This window comes from Bos indicus x Bos taurus, chromosome 9 (genome assembly GCF_003369695.1).
Source record: "Bos indicus x Bos taurus breed Angus x Brahman F1 hybrid chromosome 9, Bos_hybrid_MaternalHap_v2.0, whole genome shotgun sequence".
NCBI classification, from domain to species: domain Eukaryota; kingdom Metazoa; phylum Chordata; class Mammalia; order Artiodactyla; family Bovidae; genus Bos; species Bos indicus x Bos taurus.
This window is the reverse complement of record NC_040084.1, coordinates 3,018,361-3,039,761: the sequence shown is the minus strand read 5'-3', so window position 1 is coordinate 3,039,761 and position 21,401 is coordinate 3,018,361. Positions and strand designations below refer to the sequence as shown.

The 21,401-nt window shown below is 36.6% G+C and overlaps 1 protein-coding gene across 1 annotated transcript in view; it reads left to right on the top strand.

The window, feature by feature from the left end:
* Positions 1-21,401, top strand: part of EYS (eyes shut homolog) — a 284,045-nt gene that overhangs the window by 236,456 nt on the left and 26,188 nt on the right. The window contains 2 exon segments of the mRNA XM_027552187.1: positions 1,252-1,349; positions 3,385-3,499. Of these exon segments, the coding sequence (XP_027407988.1) occupies positions 1,252-1,349; positions 3,385-3,499 (213 nt within the window).

Genomic DNA, 21,401 nt, shown 5'->3' with positions numbered 1-21,401 from the left:
TAAAAGATGCTTACTCCTTGGAAGGAAAGTTATGACCAACCTAGATAGCATATTCAAAAGCAGAGACATTACTTTGTCAACAAAGGTCCATCTAGTCAAGGCTATGGTTTTTCCAGTGGTCATGTATGGATGTGAGAGTTGGACTGTGAAGAAAGCTGAGCACCGAAGAATTGCTGCTTTTGAACTGTGATGTTGGAGAAGACTCTTGAGAGTCCCTTGGACTGCAAGGAGATCCAACCAGTCCATTCTAAAGGACATCAGTCCTGGGATTTCTTTGGAAGGAATGATACTAAAGCTGAAACTCCAGTACTTTGGCCACCTCATGTGAAGTGTTGACTCATTGGAAAAGACCCTGATGCTGGGAGGGATTGGGGGCAGGAGCAAAAGGGGACAGCAGAGGATGAGATGGCTGGATGGCATCACCAACTCGATGGACATGAATTTGAGTGAACTCTGGGAGTTGGTAATGGATAGGGAGGCCTGGCGTGCTGCATTTCATGGTGTCACAGAGTCGGACACACCTGAGTGACTGAACTGAACTGAACTGAGCTGATAGTGGCAATAATAAATGTCACACAAGAATTATGAAAGGTGAATTGCAAAATAATAATGTATAAAAGTAATTAATCTAGTGGCTGACAAAAAAATAATGTCATTGCTAAAAAACAAAAAACAAAGTATGGTTACTCATGATATAGATGAGGCAATGCTTAAATTCTCAAGGTGAGAGTGTGAAACTGAGCCTCGAACAGCAGGACAGGTGAATTACTAAAGTTTTTTCTGTTGTTGTTTTACTGGACTGTGTTGGTGTGGTCTTTGATTCTTTCTTTATGAACTTATCCTCTATGCTTAGCAAATTTAAAGTAATGGATATATAGGTCAATTCATTTTATTATTAAATCAACTACTAACAACTGAGTCTTAACAGATATTATTGTGGGTCTTAGTTTGTAAGTGTTTAGAGAGATGCATTATGATTTACTTTGGTGCCTCATTCCCTTAACAACAGAAATTTAGTACATGTGATTTTAAAGACTGGAATATTTCTCACAAATTAATAAGATTGAGGGCAAAGAAACCCTGAAAACCAGTATGTGTTCTTTAGCACGTCATTTATTGCAGCTAAAGCACTGCAGTGGACTGGAATAAAGATTCATTTCTTGAGTTTCTCAGTCTTTAGATAGTGGTGCCATTGGCTAGCAATGCCAGAGCCCTTCACCTGGCCTGCACTGACTGTGGAAACCCTCACAGATTTCCCCACTGACAGCCAGTGCTTGGGCTGGGCTGGCCCTTGCAGGTCTTATTATGCTTGCAAGACACACCTCAGGAACAACAATCAAGGAACTTAGGTAAAATAAGGCATGATAGTATTCACAGGGCATGGAAACTAAACAGCATGGAGAACTCTGTGTCCAGGTGGCAGAGACAGGCCTGGAGTTTTGGTCTTCATTGGTGTTGAAGGTGAGACCTAGGATTTATGAGGGTCATTTACTATTGGTGAATTTAAAACGTGACAATGGGAATAAAAGAGCAGGAAGGGTAAGGTCAGAAGTTGGGGTTACAAAAAAAAAAAGAAGAAGTTGGGGTTACTCAACAGTTCAGTTACCAAAATCATTCAAGATCTCTAAAGAGGACTCAATGGGACGGTGGGGCATGGCACGTTGCCTATCTAGTCCCGGGTAGACTCACACAGCAGCAATGTGTTTATTCCAAATCCATATCGGAAATGGATGCCATAGCCACCAAAAGGTTAATGTCAAGCACTTCAGTTGAGTTCAGTTCAGTCACTCAGTCTTGTCTGACTTTTTACGACCCCATGAATCGCAGCACCCCAGGCCTCCCTGTCCATCACCAACTCCCGGAGTTCACTCAAACTCATGTCCATCGAATTGGTGATGCCATCTCATCCTCTGTTGTCCCCTTCTCTTCTTTCCCCCAATCCCTCCCAGCATCAGAGTACTTTCCAATGAGTCAACTCTTGGCATGAGGTGGCCAAAGTACTGGAGTTTCAGCATTAGCATCAGTCCTTCCAATGAACACCCAGGACAGATCTTTAGAATGGACTGGTTAGATCTCCTTGCAGTCCAAGGGACTCTCAAGAGTATTCTCCAACACCACAGTTCAAAAGCATCAATTCTTCAGTGCTCAGCTTTCTTCACAGTCCACCTCTCACATCCATACATGACCACTGGAAAAACCATAGCCTTGAGTAGACGGACCTTTGTTGGCAAAGTAACGTCTCTGTTTTTTAATATGCTATCTAGTTTGATCATATCTTTCCTTCCAAGGAGTATGTGTCTTTTAATTTCATGGATGCAATCACCATCTGCAGTGATTTTTGGAGCCCCAAAAAATAAAGTCTGACACTGTTTCCACTGTTTCCCCATATATTTGCCATGAAGTGATGGGACCAGATGCCATGATCTTAGTTTTCTGAATGTTGAGCTTTAGGCCAACTTTTTCACTCCTCTTTCACTTTCATCAAGCACTTAGGTTACACCATAAAAGGTTTACTATAAGGCACTGACATTACAAACTTGCTTTATTAAAAATGCAAGTATGACAACTGACAAAGAAGCAAAGCTTTGTAATTAGCTTATCTATGATCATACATTGTCCACTATAGCTATTTGCACTATGTCTAGAATTCCAGTATGTCATCATTACCTCCTAATAGCATATCATCAGTCTAGAATGAGCTCAGTTGCTCAATAGTGTCCGACACTTTATGACTCCATGGACTGTAGCTTGTCAGGATGCTCTTTCCATGGAATTTTCCAGGCAAGGACACTGGAATGAGTTGCCATTTCCTGTTCCAATAGAATGACTCTGCTGAACATTTAAAACCTTTTCTGTCATTTTTTTTTCATGTTTCAATAAGAGTTTCACTTATTCCAGTAGTTTCCTAAAACCCATATTTTATTATTATTTAATAATAATATTATTAAATAATAAGATGGTTGGATGGCATCACCACCTCGATGGGCAATAGTTTGACAAACTCCAGGAGTTGGTGATGGACAGGGAAGCCTGGCATGCTGCAGTCCATGGGGTTGCAAAGAGTCGGACACACTGAATGAATGAACTGAACTAATTATTAAATATCCATTTAGTCCAAGCTTGATTTTACTCTTACCTCTCAAAATATAATATTAAGACCACTCAGGAAAATATAGTTTATTCCAATTCCCTCTAAATAAATAAAATTTTTCTCCTTTGTTAAGAAATACAAATATGCATGGACAAAATGATTGAAAACATCATGTGACAATAAATGTTTTATTTGATTTAACAAACCATTATTATTTTGAGTAGCCTGTTAATAGAATTCTGTGAAAATATTTAGGTTGCAGGTTTTCTCAGTTACACCTTTTTTTTTTACAGTTGTATGCCAAGATTTACTGGAAAAAACTGAGAGAAAGTAATTTACCACTGCAGATTGTTCACCATCAACTGTCTGAATGAAAGATGGTGTTTCAACATAATTGGAAGATTCAGAGTAAGTAATTTAATACATGGGAAAGTAAATTAGCATGTCAAAATACAACAGTTTCTGGCAATCTCTATTTCAAATTATTGTGTTAATATAAGCTAGAGAAATGTATCCTTTTCTGTATATTTAAACATGACTTTAAAAAGTTTAGTAATAGGAAATTTTTAAGTCATATGAATTATGTTGGGAGGGCATCATTAAGTCTTTTAGGCCCTTTTTTTAATAAAATAAATATATATCTAGTTGAATATTGATGATATCTCTTCTTATATACAACCACAATTACCAATGCCTCAAGCTCTTGAACAAGCTGGGGAATAAAGTTAGCCTGGTAGTTTTTAGGGCATAAAACATATTATTTGGGGGGATAGTTTTTGAATTGACTTTAAAAACACAGAGTATGTGTGCTACATTAGTTAGGCATATCCCACAACTCAGAAATTCCATTTTTACCTAGGTCTGTTGGAGAAGTAATCAAATTTGTACTAATAGAGATGTATAAAAATTTTCACTCCAAATGTAGATCAAACTAAAGCCTATGAATAAGAGAATAGATCAATTTGTCATAGCATGATCATATCACAGAATGATAAAGAATGATCAAAATTGTGGTCATGTTTTAAAACTTATAGGATTTCCCAGGTAACACTAGTGGTAAAAAATGTGCCTGTCAATGCAGGAGACATAGGACATGCAGATTCAGTCCCTTTGCCTGGAAGATACCCTGGAGGAGGAAATAAAAATATTATTAAAATTATATATATACAGGATGATAATTATTAATTAAATTTTTGATGCCAATTAAATCCATATTTGCTATGATCACAATAATCTATAGCAAAATTGTGAACACACCCATGGAAGTTATTTATACTCACTGGCTTTATTAGAAAGACAGCCTAGAGGGATAGGTTGGAGAGTGAAATGGGGCAGTCAGAAATTCCAACATATCTTTAATGGTTTATTTTTTAAAAGTTAACTTTTGGTGAATAAGGATTACAAGATCTTGTTGTTTATTTTATTAATTTCTCTACTTTTCTGTTTTATAAATTATTTCAATAAAATGTCTTGAAAAACATGTGAAATCAACTTATGGAATGGAGCACGGACACATTTATATGTATACTTTTACAAACATGTACTAAATATAATAATGTTACTATACAACAATATATAGCAAAAAATAAAATATTTAGTTAATACCTATAATACATTTAATGTGATATTGTACAATTTATGAATATTACCTCATTTGATCATCACACAAATCCCATTTCATTTTATAAAAATAGTGAAAAATAAAATTAAATGGGCTTTATGTTTTGAATATCTCCTAAAGTTAGCATTCATCGATAGAGATGGATGAAGGGAGGTATGAAAGTACTCTGACTACAGAACTCTTACTTGCAAGCACTACACATACCAACATATATCTTTATATTCAGTATAAAGAATATATCACCATTTATTTTTTCTTTAAAATGTATCTACAATCTCCTTAGACAATTAGGAAATTGTCTAATTGAAATGCTTCTACCACTTCAGTTTGAATTTCGTTCATATGATCCTATTTATGTTTTGGATTTTGATTCCTTTTTTGGTTCAGGATAGATTCTGAGTATTTATCCTTGACTTTTATAAGTTTTTCTTCCTCCACCACCAACTTTCTCTGGGAGATCTCACCTTTTCTAATGCCTCAACAATTATTGGTACATTATTGACTGTAAATATAATTTGAACTTTTCCTTTAAGAAATTTATCTGTACTTTTTATCACCTTGCAGAATTTGCTTTATTCTTTTTCTTCAGTAATTCTACTTTAAATATAGTGATTCAATTAGATAAAATATTGGCAAGAAAGAAATATTATTGACCTTCCCATGTGGTTCAAATTTAGATAATGATGAGGATAATATGTATAACATTATATTAATATTCAAACTTGTATTTTTCCATATCCATTAATGATCCAACTTTGGTTGTAGTGAGTTTTGAAATAATGTATGTTTAAATTAATTTAATATTAAATTTGACACACATTTCTAAGTGCATTGGTCAGATTATATAATAGATATATATATGGTGGGATCAACATTATTTTATTATATTTAATATCAATGTATTAGAAAAGAAATATATATATAAATGCATTTTATTATTATAATAATTTTGGAATTCTGTAACTGATATTTTTTCTGCTTTGGCGATTGCATTAATAGCTTTGGAATGTGTCCAATTTCAGAGAGTATTTGATGAGTTATAATATTTTAAGAAAAGATATGAATTATTCCCCTTCTTATTTATAATAAATAAATATATTCCTGCACTCAATATACCAGCATATTTGGAAAACTCAGCACTGGTCACAGGACTGGAAAAAATCAGTTTTCAAATCAATCCCAAACAAAGGTAATGACAAAGAATGTTCAAACTACCACACGGATGTTCAAAGGAATACTGATGGAATGTTGTTAATAAATTTCAGTGTAAGGAAATATTAAAGATAAAGGATATCATTTCAACATAACTAAATATTAAAGATAAAGGATATCATTTCAACATAACTAATCAAGGAAAAGTATAAATTTAATAACAGAACTTCAAAGACATGCACAGAAATTGACAAAGGAGAATAAGCAAAACTGACTGTAATTCAGATCTGAATTATTTTCCTTCAGTAGTTGCTAGAACACATACATAAAAATTTTGGATACACAAGGTCTGAATGACACTCAAAATCCACTCATCTACTATTAGAACACAAGCCACCCACAGCTGAAGATCGTTATTTTTCTCAACACCAGACAGGATACCCACCCAGATGGACTCTATCCTTGGGCATAAACAAGTTTCAATACATTAAAAGTTTGAAATTGCAAGTATAGTCTCTGACCACAGTTTTTTTAAAATGTGAAAAATCACCAAGTATTTCTAAAATTTAAAATCTACTTGTAACTATCAAATGGTACAAATTTAAAAGTCACAAGGGAAATCATAAAATATCTCAAATATTGTGTTAGCCAAAAGCATTATTCAATTTTATTTTCCTTCTGTAAGATGAATGTAGTAGTGCTTAGCTGTCTTTACTTTCATTTGAAATTATATTTTTTAGATTGTATTGTGACAGCTGTCATATCAGCATGCATTCAAAAAAGTATCAAAATTGATCAATTTTTGTCTAGCCATTTTAATATTGGAGATGAAAAAAAGCAATATTTTAGGCATATCATGTTTATTATTTCAAGAAAATTAGAAATGCAACTGAAACACATACACAAAAAAAGATTTCTGCAGTGTATGGGGAAGGTTCTGTGACTGCTTGAATGTGCACGTGTTTTGTTAAGTTTCTTGATGGAGATTTCTCACTGGACAATTCTCCATGGTCGGGTAGTTTGAAGTTGATAGCAAACAATTCCAGATATTAAATGAGAACAATCAATCTTATATCACACAGGAGATTGCCAACATACTGAAGATAGCGAAATCACTTGTTGAAAACTATTTGCATCAGTTTGGTTATGTTCATTCTTTTGATATTTGGGTTTCACATAAGTTAAGAGAAAAGAAAAAACTTCTTTACCATATTCCTCCATGCAATTCTCTACCTAAACATAACAAAAAACATTTCATTTTCCTGTGACAGCCTACAGAGGCAGAATGGGGTGGGAGGTGACAGGGAGGCTCAAGAGAGAGGGGGCATACATTTACCTATGGCTGATTCATATTGATGTATGGCAGAAACAAACACAATATTGTAAAGCAATCATCCTCCAATGAAAAATAAATAAATCTAAACAAACAAGCAAAGGCAAAACAAATCACGATGGGAGATAAAAAATAGATGTTATGTAATAATGTGGGATAGAAGAGATCATGGGGCAAGTGAAGTGAATCACCACCAACCACACCAAAAGCTGATCTTCATTCAAAGAAGGTGATGTGTACAGTGCAGTTGGAAGGGAGTCCTCTACTATGAGCTCCTTCCAGAAAACCAAACAACTAATTTCCACAAGTCCTGCTCCGAAATAGACCAACTGAAAGCAGGACTTGATGAAAACTTTCTGGAATTAGTCAACAGAAAATGCATAATATTCCAGCAGGATAAAGCAAGACTATATATTTCCTTGTTGATCAGGCAAAGCCTGTTACAACTTGGCTGGGAAGTTGATTCATCAACTGTATTCATTAGACATTATAAGTTTTGGTGTATATTTATCATGTCTTTTCAAAATTTCTCTTAATGGAAAAAAAATTCAATTCTCTGTAAGATTGTGAAAGGAAACTGGAACAGTTCCTTACTCAACAAGCTTAAAAAAAATAAAAAAAAAAAATAAGTTGGAACTATGAAGTCACCTGAAACAGTGCCAGGAGATGCTGGAACAAATGGAGAAAGAAATGGCAACCCACTCTAGTATTCTTGCCTGGAGAATCCTGTGGACAGAGGAGCCTAGTGGGCTGCTGTCCATGGAGTCGCACAGAGTCGGACACAACTGAATTGACTTAGCAGCAGCAGCAGCAGCAGTGGAACAAATCAATGAATACGTTGTTCAATAAAGTTATTGGTGAAAATGAAAAATGTGTATTTTATTTTTACTTTAAAAACTGAAGGAAATGTTAGACCAACTCAATAAGTGTTAAAAATCACTTAATATAAAAGTGGGTGTGATGTTGCTAAATTTGTACTTATAGGGGATTTTTAAAATGCTTTAATTCTTATACTAGAAAAGAAAAAAGAAATTTAATTGTATTCTAGTCTTCTGTTATTTGAAGCTCTAAATGCAACACAATAAACATAATGCAGCTAGAAGGTGCAACATATTAAGATATATGCATAACTTAGTGAATTAGTAACCAACCCCAAATATAATTAATAAAGACAATATTTGTGTATCCAAAAGATTGACAAAATGTGTAAATCATTCAACATCTTGATGAAAGAAAGTGAGAGTTCAGAAATCACCAACATCAAGAATTGCAGATGACATGACCCTCTACATAGAAAACGCTAAAGACTCCATCAGAAAATTACTAGAACTAATCAATGACTATAGTAAAGTTGCAGGATATAAAATCAACACACAGAAATCCCTTGTATTCCTATACACTAATAATGAGAAAACAGAAAGAGAAATTAAGGAAATAATTTCATTCACCATTGCAACAGAAAGAATAAAATACTTAGGAATATATCTACCTAAAGAAACTAAAGACCTATACATAGAAAACTATAAAACACTGGTGAAAGAAATCAAAGAGAACACTAATAGATGGAGAAATATACCGTGTTCATGGATTGGAAGAATCAATATAGTGAAAATGAGTATACTACCCAAAGCAATTTATAGATTCAGTGCAATCCCTATCAAGCTACCAACGGTATTCTTCACAGAGCTAGAACAAATAATTTCACAATTTGTATGGAAATATAAAAAACCTTGAATAGCCAAAGCTATCTTGAGAAAGAAGAATGGAACTGGAGGAATCAACCTACCTGACTTCAGGCTCTACTACAAAGCCACAGTTATCAAGACAGTATAGTACTGGCACAAAGACAGAAATATAGATCAATGGAACAAAATAGAAAGCCCAGAGATAAATCCACGCACATATGGACACCTTATCTTTGACAAAGGAGGTAAGAATATACAATGGATTAAAGACAAACTCTTTAACAAGTGGTGCTGGGAAAACTGGTCAACCACTTGTAAAAGAAGGAAACTAGAACACTTTCTAACACCATACACAAAAATAAACTCAAAATGGATTAAAAATCTAAACATAAACCAGAAACTATAAAACTCCTAGAGGAGAACATAGGCAAAACACTCTCTGACATACATCACAGCAGGATCCTCTATGACCCACCTCCCAGAATATTGGAAATAAAAGCAAAAATAAGCAAATGGGACCTAATTAAACTTAAAAGCTTCTGCACAACAAAGGAAACTATTAGCAAGGTGAAAAGACAGCCTTCAGAATGGGAGAAAATAATAGCAAATGAAGCAACTGACAAACAACTAATCTCAAAAATATACAAGCAACTCCTGCAGCTCAATTCCAGAAAAATAAATGATCCAATCAAAAAATGGGCCAAAGAACTAAATAGACATTTCTTCAAAGAAGACATACAGATGGCTAACAAACACATGAAAAGATGCTCAACATCACTCATTATCAGAGAAATGCAAATCAAAACCACTATGAGGTACCATTTCACACCAGTCAGAATGGCTGTGATCCAAAAGTCTACAAGCAATAAATGCTGGAGAGGGTGTGGAGAAAAGGGAACCCTCTTACTCTGTTGGTGGGAATGCCAACTAATACAGCCACTATCGAGAACAGTGTGGAGATTCCTTAAAAAACTGGAAATAGAACTGCCTTATGATCCAGCAATCCCACTGCTGGGCATACACACTGAGGAAACCAGAAGGGAAAGAGACACCTGTACCCCAGTGTTCATCACAGCACTGTTTATAATAGCCAGGACATGGAAGCAACCTAGATGCCCATCAGCAGATGAATGGATAAGAAAGCCGTGGTACATATACACAATGGAGTATTACTCAGCCATTAAAAAGAATACATTTGACTCAGTTCTAATGAGGTGGATGAAACTGGAGCCTATTATACAGAGTGAAGTAAGCCAGGAAGAAAAACACCAATACAGTATACTAACGCATATATATGGAATTTAGAAAGATGGTAACAATAACCCTGTGTACGAGACAGCAAAAGAGACACTGATGTGTAGAACAGTCTTATGGATCTGTGGGAGAGGGAGAGGGTGGGAAGATTTGGGAGAATGGCTTTGAAACATGTATAATATCATGTATGAAATGAGTCGCCAGTCCAGGTTCAATGCACGATACTGGATGCTTGGGGCTGGTGCACTGGGACGACCCAGAGGGATGGTATGGGTAGGGAAGAGGGTTCAGGATGGGGAACACATATATACCTGTGGCAGATTCATTTCAATATTTGGCAAAACCAATACAATATTGTAAAGTTTAAAAATAAAATAAAATTAAAAAAAAGAATATGAAAGCAAAATGATAGATTCTATGCAGATTAATAACATAATATTATGAAAATGTTTATATATATTATGTTGAGAATTCAGAGTGAAAATATCTTGAAAAAAAAAAAGCTTACTGAAAGTAAAAGAAGGGAGAAACAATCTGAATAGTCTAGTCCTATATCAAATTAATAAAACTTACAATAATAAACTGTCCTTCTTAGAAAGCTCCCAGACCAAATGCTTCAGTTCTGACATATATCAAATATTCCAAGAAGAAATAGTTAATTATACACAAACTACTTCAGTAATAATAATAGCAATATAGGAGGAAGGAATAAATCACTGATTTTTATGAGGCTACATTAAACCTGATGCTAAATTCTGATAGTAATAAGGAAATAAAAGTACAATCTAATTGTTTCAATAGAATTCATTATTATGAATTTTTTTTATTTATGGGGATATAGTTAAGTGACACTGTTATGTTAGTTTCTGTTGTACAACAACGTGAATCAGCCATATGTATACATATATCCCCTCCCTCATAGACCTCTCTCCCACCCCCTATTCCACCCCTCTATGTCATCATAGAGCACTTAGCCGAGCTCCCTATGCTATACAGTAACTTTCCACTAGCTATTTGCTCACACATGATAGTGTATATATGTCAATCCCAATCTCCCAATTTATCTGATCCCCTCTCCTTCCCATCCTATTTCCAGACATCCATTCTCTGTGTCTAAGTATCCTTTATTAATGTATTAATATAAATATTTAGTAATAATTTGAATATAGAAGTAGATCAAAATGTTTCAAGCCCAAGAAAGAGTTTTCCTAAGGATGCAATATTTATTAAGAAATCTAAATGAATTACTATATTTCACCATGTCAGTTCAGTTCAGTTCAGTTCAGTCGCTCAGTCATGTCCGACTCTCTGCGACCCCATGAATCGCAGCACGCCAGGCCTTGCTGTCCATCACCAACTCCCGGAGTTCACTCAGACTCACGTCCATTGAGTCAGTGATGCCATCCAGCCATCTCATCCTCTGTCGTCCCCTTCTCCTCCTGCCCCCAATCCCTCCCAGCATCAGAGTCTTTTCCAATGAGTCAACTCTTCGCATGAGGTGGCCAAAGTACTAGAGTTTCAGCTTTAGCATTGTCCTTCCAAAGATATCCCAGGGCTGATCTCCTTCAGAATGGACTGGTTGGATCTCCTTGCAATCCAAGGGACTCTCAAGAGTCTTTTCCAACACCACAGTTCAAAAGCATCAATTCTTCGGCACTCAGCTTTCTTCACCATATAACAGATTACAAAAGAGAAATTATATGATCTTCTAATTAACTTCAGAAAAAACAATTGACAAAACCTACCAACCATTCATGATACAAACTAAGCAAACTAGCAATAAAAGAGAACTTGTTTTATAGAGGTTATCTAGAATATCTAAAGGTAACTTCAAACGTACATGTGAAAGTCTTTTTGCTTTCCCCTTAAAATTGGCAAAGATATGCACAATTCAAAATGTTTCTAGAAATTGTTATCATTCCAATAAAGTAAGTGAAAGAAATAAAATATAAAGATACAAAAAAATAGCAGTAAAGAAGAGTTGATTTACATATATTTTTTAGCTATTCAATAAAATTTATTTAAAAAAGAGATATATTTAACCAGAAGAGTAAAATTAAAAAAAAAATTTGAAACTCCTAAGGAATAAAAACAAGCTGGGGAAATAAAGAAAAAAGAAAAGAAAAAGACGACTCCTCATGGCCTTGCACTGAGCAAAGGATGCAAAACCAATTGATTGTGATATTAGGTGGCCTCAACCTGCAGCAGCTTGAGGCAAGATTTCAGTACCCCAGCCAGAGACAGAAGTCAGCACACGCAGGGGGAGCACTGAAACCTAGCCACTAGACCACCAGAAACCAGTGCCAGTGACAATGCCTTGGCACATCAGCTTTGTAGAAATAAATTTCTACAACAAGATGGAAACCAGTGAAGCAAAAAAAAAGTGTTTATTAGGAAGAAAAAGAGTACATGTGGATAGAAACATGGGTGAACTTGGAAGGAAAGTTGTGACCAACCTAGATAGCATATTCAAAAGCAGAGACATTACTTTGCCAACAAAGGTCCATCTAGTCAAGGCTATGTTTTTTCCAGTAGTCATGTATGGATGTGAGAGTTGGAATGTGAAGAAAGCTGAGCACCAATGAATTGATGCTTTTGAACTGCTGTGTTGAAGACTCTTGAGAGTCCCTTGGACTGCAAGGAGATCCAACCGTTCCATTCTAAAGGAGATCAGTCCTGGGTGTTCATTGGAAGGACTGATGCTGAAGCTGAAACTCCAATACTTTGGCCACCTCTTGCAAAGTTTTGACTCATTGGGAAAGACCCTGATGCTGGGAGGGATTTGCGGCAGGAGGAGAAGGGGATGACAGAGGATGCGATGGCTGGACGGCAACACAGACTCGATGCACATGAGTTTGAGTAAACCCCGGGAGCTGGTGATGGACAGGGAGGCCTGGCATGCTGTGATTCATGGGGTCACACAGAATCAGACACGACTGAGCAACTGAACTGAACTGAACTGAACTGACAGTACTTTTTCCTGTAGAATTCCATGGACAGAGGAGTCTGACAGGCTACAGTTCATAGAGTCACAAAAAGTTGGACATGTCTGAAGGGACTAAGCATACATACATGCATATTAATTTATTGTAAAACAGACTTTAAAGTATAAATATGGAATTTATGGTTTTTAATACAATTTTCAATAGAGGAAAATACGAGAATTATAAATTTGGACATACTAAAGATATGTATTTACATATGTGTATACATATTAATATATATATATATATGAAAAAAATATAGAGGGATACTTAAGGAGAAATGCAAGTCTAGCCCTAGACCAAAATTCTATACATAACTTCTCAAGCTCACCACTAGAGTATTAGGAGGCATTTCTTGGCAGACTTCCTAGGGGAAATGTTCAACCCTGGACTGGGTGCCCAGCCAGTGCCCCTCAGTTGCCTAGAAGGAATTGTAGTCGACACTCAGCCATGTCCCAAATCCCTCTCAGCCAGGCTCACATGCATTTTCTTGCCATTCCAAACCTCTTTCTTTGAGCCGCATGGGGCTTTCAGCTGAGACATTCCCCTGAACTTCCAGGGAGACCTCCTTATTTAGGGGCCTGGGCAGAAAGTTTTCCTGCACACTGACAGTACTTCTCCACTCCCAGGCCAGCTTTCGCTCTCTCCATCAAGTCCAATAAGTCAAAAGTCTTTTGCTCAGGATCTTTGGTATCTTTTGCATTCCACATGGAAGAATGAGACAGAGTTTTCATATGAAAACAGGGAAAATAGAACTTGATATAAAACCACTGCATGACAATTTAATAGGATATGCCCAAGGTTTTCAATCCATAAGCATTCAAAATCTAGAAAAAACTCAATAAAACAAAATTATATAAAATGAGTAAGAAATATTCACTGTATTATTACTTACTTTAGAATAAAACTAATCAAATTTAAGTGAAAAAATTGCTAAAAATTGTAATGTACCCATATAATAAAAAACACATCCAATATTGGCTATATTTTTGAAATATATTGTGATTTTTGAAAAATGTTCAACTAGAATATTTATTAAAACCATCTGCATTAGTTTAACTAGAATGTGTTTATATATATATACACACACACACATTTGTATGATATTAGCATTTTGTTTATGAACCTTCTTGCTTGTGGGAAAGGTCAGCAGTTGTAGAAGTTTTTCTCCTACAGCACTCATCCTCCAGAGTGCTCAGACATCAAGAGACCTTGTGTATCAGGCAGCGTAAAGAACAAGAGACAGGGTGAGTCATTTGACACAAGGCGATACAGCTTCTGATGTCTTCCATTTCTACAATCATTTAAGAAATTATAATACTTCAATAAGAATAAAATCTCCCTGAATATATTTGAATTGCTTTTATGGAAATAATGAATTATCTGAGGTTGGTGACCTGCATGATCCAGGTACAAGTTAATATACATAGGGACAGAGAAACAGGGAACCAAAGAGTAACATGAGAAGTTTTGAGGATTCACAGAGAGGTTCTGGGTTAAGCCTGGATCAATTAAGATTGATCAGAGTTTTCATGACCAGTGAGTTCTGGACATTTTCTTTATATAGGTGTGTATGTAGTCTCAGAGAAGGCAATGGCACCCCACTCCAGTACTCTTGCCTGGAATATCCCGTGGACGGAGGAGCCTGGAAGGCTGCAGTCCATGGGGTCGCTAAGAGTCGGACACGACTGAACAACTTCACTTTCACTTTTTCACTTTCACGCATTGGAGAAGGAAATGGCAACCCACTCCAGCGTTCTTGCCTGGAGAATCCCAGGGGCAGGAGAGCCTGGTGGGCTGACATCTACGGGGTCACACAGAGTTGGACACGACTGAAGTGACTTAGCAGCAGCAGCAGCAGTATGTAGTCTAAAAGGAAGTAAACCAACAGTTTGACAGTGGTAAACTCCAATTGTTTCCCAGGTAGCTCAGCTGGTCAAGAATCTTCCTGCAGTGGAGCAGATCCTGGTTGGATTCCTGGGTTGGAAAGATCCCCTGGAGAAGGGAATGGCTACCCACTTCAGTATTCTGGCCTAGAGAATTCTATACAGTCCATGGGGTCATAAAGAGTCAGACATGACTGAGCAACTTTCACTTTCACTTTTCAAACTCCAATTAATCATATTGGACAAAAATTATAGTCAGAAAATTATTTTAAATATTCATTTAATTGAAGTAATATGAGGCATATCCCATAATGACTTAAATATTAAGAACTTTATATTAAATGCAGCAGGTTGAACAATATTAAGGGTAAAAAACCCTATAGGTCAGAACCCTATTAATTCTAAGCCATGCTCTTCATCAGCAGTTACATTTTTCTATTTTCAATTCATTTTCTTTCAAATTGAAGTGGTATAGTATGGTGAAATTTGTCATTGAATTTGATAAAGAATTTTTAATTGAGTACTTCAGAATGTCAACTAAATTCTCAGTATTAATAATATAAATGTCCTAATGATAAAATAATTGTTACTTCCCGATTGAGTCAGATTTCTAATAATCACTATGTATAAATAAATAATTGAAGAAATTATTAGCTCATGGCAAAAAGTCTTCCTGTAATTTTTATGTTTATAAAAATAAATGACAGCCAGCCACTAAATTTAGAAATTTGATTGATATGCACATTATAAAGTAAAAATATAGGCACTTTGCAATTATATACTGCTTACATTGCCTCACAGTAATGTTTCAAAATTTTTTTTTCCTTAAAATTCAGTGATTTACTAGTAACTTTAACCTTATTTTTAATAGTCAATGCACATAGGAGCAAAATTTTTGGTTTTTTTCTATCAAATACTTTATAGCTTCATGATGCTATGACAGAATTGTTGGTTGCTGCTTGTTATATTAATACCATTAAAGAAAATGTCCCAGAGCTTGATATGCAGTCTTTTGTTTCTCTTTTACAACCATTTCAAGAGTACATATAGAATGATGCAATTTATGTTTTATCTCATCTATGTGTAGGTCCTTATAAGGCTTCATGGGCAAACCAACATACAACAACAAAATTAAAGTTCCACTGGTTTAACTTTACCATCTGTATTATTTTTTATCTTCTACTCCATTTATTAGTTGTCTTTTTTTTAACAATTATTTTCAACAAGGGTGACATGAAAATTTGCATTGATGTAAATCTCAAATTAGAATTTAGATCAGATCAGATCAGATCAGTCGCTCAGTCGTGTCCGACTCTGGGACCCCATGAATCGAAGCACGCCAGGCCTCCCTGTCCATCATCAACTCCCAGAGTTCACTCAGACTCACGTCCATTGAGTCAGTGATGCCATCCAGCCATCTCATCCTCTGTCGTCCCCTTCTCCTCCTGCGCCCAATCCCTCCCAGCATCAGAGTCTTTTCCAATGAGTCAACTTTTCGCATGAGGTGGCCAAAGTACTGGAGTTTCAGCTTTAGCATCGTTCCTTCCAAAGAAATCCCAGGGCTGATCTCCTTCAGAATGGACTGATTGGATCTCCTTGCAGTCCAAGGGACTCTCAAGAGTCTTCTCCAACACCACAGTTCAAAAGCATCAATGCTTTGGCGCTCAGCCTTCTTCACAGTCCAACTCTCACATCCATACATGACCACAGGAAAAACCATAGCCTTGACTAGACGGAACTTTGTTGGCAAAGTAATGTCTCTGCTTTTGAATATGCTATCTAGGTTGGTCATAACTTTCCTTCCAAGGAGTAAGCGTCTTTTAACTTCATGGCTGCAGTCACCATCTGCAGTCATTTTGGAGCCCAGAAAAATAAAGTCTGACACTGTTTCCACTGTTTCCCCATCTATTTCCCATGAAGTGATTGGGACCGGATGCCATGATCTTCGTTTTCTGAATGTTGAGTTTTAAGCCAACTTTTTCACTCTCCACTTTCACTTTCATCAAGAGGCTTTTTAGTTCCTCTTCACTTTCTATCATAAGGGTGGTGTCATCTGCATATCTGAGGTTATTGATATTTCTCCCAGCAATCTTGATTCCAGCTTGTGTTTCTTCCAGTCCAGCATTTCTCATGATGTACTCTGCATAAAAGTTAAATAAGCATGGTGACAATATACAGCCTTGATGAACTCCTTTACCTATTTGGAACCAGCCAGTCGTTCCATGTCCAGTTCTAACTGTTGCTTCCTGACCTGCATACAGACTTCTCAAGAGGCAGATCAGGTGGTCTGGTATTCCCATCTCTTTCAGAATTTTACACAGTTTGTTGTGATCCACACAGTCAAAGGCTTTGGCATAGCCAATAAAGCAGAAATAGATGCTTTTCTGGAACTCTCTTGCTTTTTCCATGATCCAGCGGATGTTGGCAATTTGATCTCTGGTTCCTCTGCCTTTTCTAAAAATTAAATTAGTACAACTTGTATCTGGGATAGAATTTAGCATTCTAAATTTGGTCTCAACATCAAAAAGTCTAATCATAATGTCTTTTCACCTTTCTCTCTCTGTCTTTCTCTATCACACACACACACAGAAGAATGTGAAAGCTCACATAATTACACTTTTCTGGGCAAGGGCAGGTAATTATTTAATCAGAGGTTCAATTAATCTTATTTTTTCTAGCTTCCTCTAAAGCACAGTGGTAAAATCTTTGAAGTCCCTAGAAGAACTGTGGCATGTTTTGCTTCAAAGCCTTTGAATTGAACATTTTGACCTAAATGTCTTGTTTGTGCAGTTCTCCATTCTGTTAGGCCTTTGCTCACATGCTTGACTTCAGTGAGACCTTTTATAGACACCAATTTAATATATTGGCATTTTCCCTAGCCATACCTGTAGCCTCCTTTTCTGTGATTCCTATTAATAGCTGCTGACGTCCAACTTCCCAGACAACAAGAGTCTCTCATTTCTTATCTGTCAGACAAGATTAGGGTGAGATGTAAGTTCTATGAAGGCATATCTCCTTGTCTCTTTGTGTAGGACTAAGCTTCTTTCCAAAAAGTTAGGAAAGTTTCAGCAAAAACAAGTCAGGCCAACTAGAACGGAAAAAAATAAAATAAAATAATTTAAAAAAAGAAAGAAAGAAAGAAAAAAAAAAAAAAAAAACAGATATCCACCCCCGCCCCAAGTTTCTATAAAGGAAAAGCCTAGATACCATAAACTAACAGGATACATTTCTCTTAATAATTGAGTAGTCAAAGCTAGTCTGACCTGTGATTGGAAGAAAGATGCAATTTATGAAAGCAGGAAGACTTATGTGAAAAATAAAATAGCTTCCAATAATTTGTGTAATTAGTTAAATCTCTCAGTCATATCTGACTTTGTGTGACACAGTGGACTGCAGCACGCCAGGCTTTACCATCATCAATGCCTGGAGCTTGCTAAAACTCATGTCCATTGAGTCGGTGATGCCATCAAGCCATCTCATCCTCTGTTGTTCCCTTCTCCTCCTGCCTTCAATCTTTCTCAGCATCAGGGTCCTTTCTAATGAGTCAGTTCTTCCCATCAGGTGGCCAAAGTGTTGGAGTTTCAATTTCAGCATCAGTCCTTTCAATGAATATTCAGGACTGATTTCCTTTAGAATGGACTGGTTTGATCTCTTTGCAGTCCAAGGGACTCTCAAGAGTCTTCCCCAACACCACATTTCAATTCTTCCACATTCAGCTTACTTTATGTTCCAACTCTCACATCCATACATGATTACTAGACAAAGTTTTGACTAGACAGAACTTTGTCAGAAAAGTAATGTCTCTGCTTTTTCATATGCTGTCTAAGGTGGTCCTGGCTTATCTTCCAAGGAGAAAGCATCTTTTAATTTTATGTCCACTGTCATCATCTGAAGTAATTCTGGAGCCCTCAAAATAAAAGCTGTTACTGTTTCAATTATTTCACAAACTATTTGTCATGAAGTGATGGGACCAGGTGCCATGATCTTAGTTTTCTGAATGTTGAGTTTTAAGCCAACTTTCTCACTCTCCTCATTCACTTTCATCAAGAGGCTCTTTAGTTCTTCTTCACTTTCTGCCATAAGGCTGGTGACATCTGCATATCTGATGTTATTGATATTTCTCCTGGCAATCTTGATTCCAGCTTGTGCTTCATCCAGCCCAATATTTTGCATGATGTACTCTGTGTACAGGTTAAAAAGCAGGATTACAATACACAGCCTTGACAGACGCCTTTCCCAATTTGAAACCAGCACATTGTTTCATGTCCAGTTCTAAATGTTGCTTCCTGACCTGAATACAGATTTCTCAAGAGGCAGGTAAGGTGGTCTGGTATTTCCATCCCTTGAAGAATTTTCCACAGTTTATTGTGATCCACAGAGCCAAAGGCATTGTCATAGTCAATAAAGCAGAAGTAGATGTTTTTCTGGAACTCTTTTGCTTTGTCTATGATCCAACAGATGTTGGCAATTTGATCTTTGGTTACTCTGCCTTTTCTAAATCCAGCTTGAACATCTGGAAGTTCTCAGTTCATGTACTGTGGAAGCCTAACTTGGAGAATTTTGATCATTGCCTTGCTAGTATGTGAAATGAGTGTAAATGTGTGGTAGTTTATGCATTCTTTGGTATTGCCTTTATCTGAGATTGGAGTGAAAAGTGTCCTATCCAGTCCTTTAGTCACTGCTGAGTTTCCAAATTTGCTGGCATATTGAGTGCAAAATTTTAACAGCATCATTTTTTAGGATTTGAAATAACACAACTGGAATTCCATCACCTCCATCCATAGTTCTTCAAGCACTTTGTTTATCAAATTTAATCCCTTGAATCTATTTGTCACTTCCACTGTATAATTGTAAGGAATTTGATTTAGGTCATACCTGAATGATCTCAATTTTCTTCAATTTAAGTGTGAATCTTGCATCACTGCAGATAGTGACTGCAGCCATGAAATTAAAAGATGCTTACTCCTTGGAAGAAAAGTTATGACCAACCTAGATAGCATATTGAAAAGCAGAGACATTACTTTGCCAACAAAGGTCTGTCTAGTCAAGGCTGTGGTTTTTCCTGTGGTCATGTATGGATGTGAGAGTTGGACTGTGAAGAAAGCTGAGCACCGAAGAATTGATGTCTTTGAACTGTGGTGTTGGAAAAGACTCTTGAGAGTCTCTTGGTCTGCAAGGAGATCCAAGCAGTCCATTCTGAAGGAGATCAGCCCTGGGATTTCTTTGGAAGGAACGATGCTAAAGCTGAAACTCCAGTAGTTTGGCCACCTCATGTGAAGAGTTGACTCATTGGAAAAGACTCTGATGCTGGGAGGGATTGGGGGCAGGAGGAGAAGGGGACAACACAGGATGAGATGGCTGATGGCATCACTGACTCGACAGACGTGAGTCTGAGTGAACTCCAGGAGTTGGTGATGGATAGGGAGGCCTGGCATGCTGCAATTCATGGGGTTGCAAAGAGTTGGACACAACTGAGTGACTGAACTGAACTTGCAATAATGAGTTCATGATCTGGGCCACAGTCAGCTCCCAGTCTTGTTTTTGCTGACTCTATAGAGCTTTTCCGTCTTTGGCTGCAAAGAGTGTAATTAATGTGATTTCAATATTGACCATCTGGTGACATCTATGTGTAGAGTAGTCCCTTGGGTTGTTGAAAGAGGGTGTTTGCTATTACCAATGCATTCTCTCAGCAAATCTCTGTTAGCCTTTTTCCTGCTTCAATTTGTACTCCAAGGCCAAACTTGCCTGTTACTCCAGGTATCTCTTGACTTCCTACATTTGCATTCAAGTCATCTATGATGAAAATAACATCTTTTTTTGGTGTTATTTCTAGAAGATCTTGTAGATCATTATAGAACTGTTCAACTTCAGCTTCTTCAGCATTAATGTTTGGAGCATAGACTTGGATTACTGTGATATTGAATGGTTTGCCTTGGAAATGAACAGAGATCATTCTGTCACTTTTGAGATTGCACCTAAGTACTGCATTTCAGACTCTTTTGTTGACTATGAGGGCTACTCCATTTCTTCTAAGGAATTTTCCCCACAGTAGTAGATATAACAGTCATCTGAACTAAATTTGCCCATTCCTGTCCATTTAGTTCACTGATTCCTAAAATATCGAGGTTCACTCTTGCTATCTCCTGTTTGACCACTTCCAATTTGCCCTGATTCATGGACCAAACATTCCATATTCCTATGCAATATTGCTCTTTACATCTTTGGACTTTACTTCCATCACCAGTCACATCCACAAATCAGCACTGTTTTCACTTTGGCTCCGTCTCTTCATTCTTTCTGCAGTTATTTCTCCACTCTTCTCCAGTAGTATCTTGGGCACCTACTGACCTGGGGAGTTTATCTTTCAGTGTCCTATCTTTTTTGCCTTTTCATAC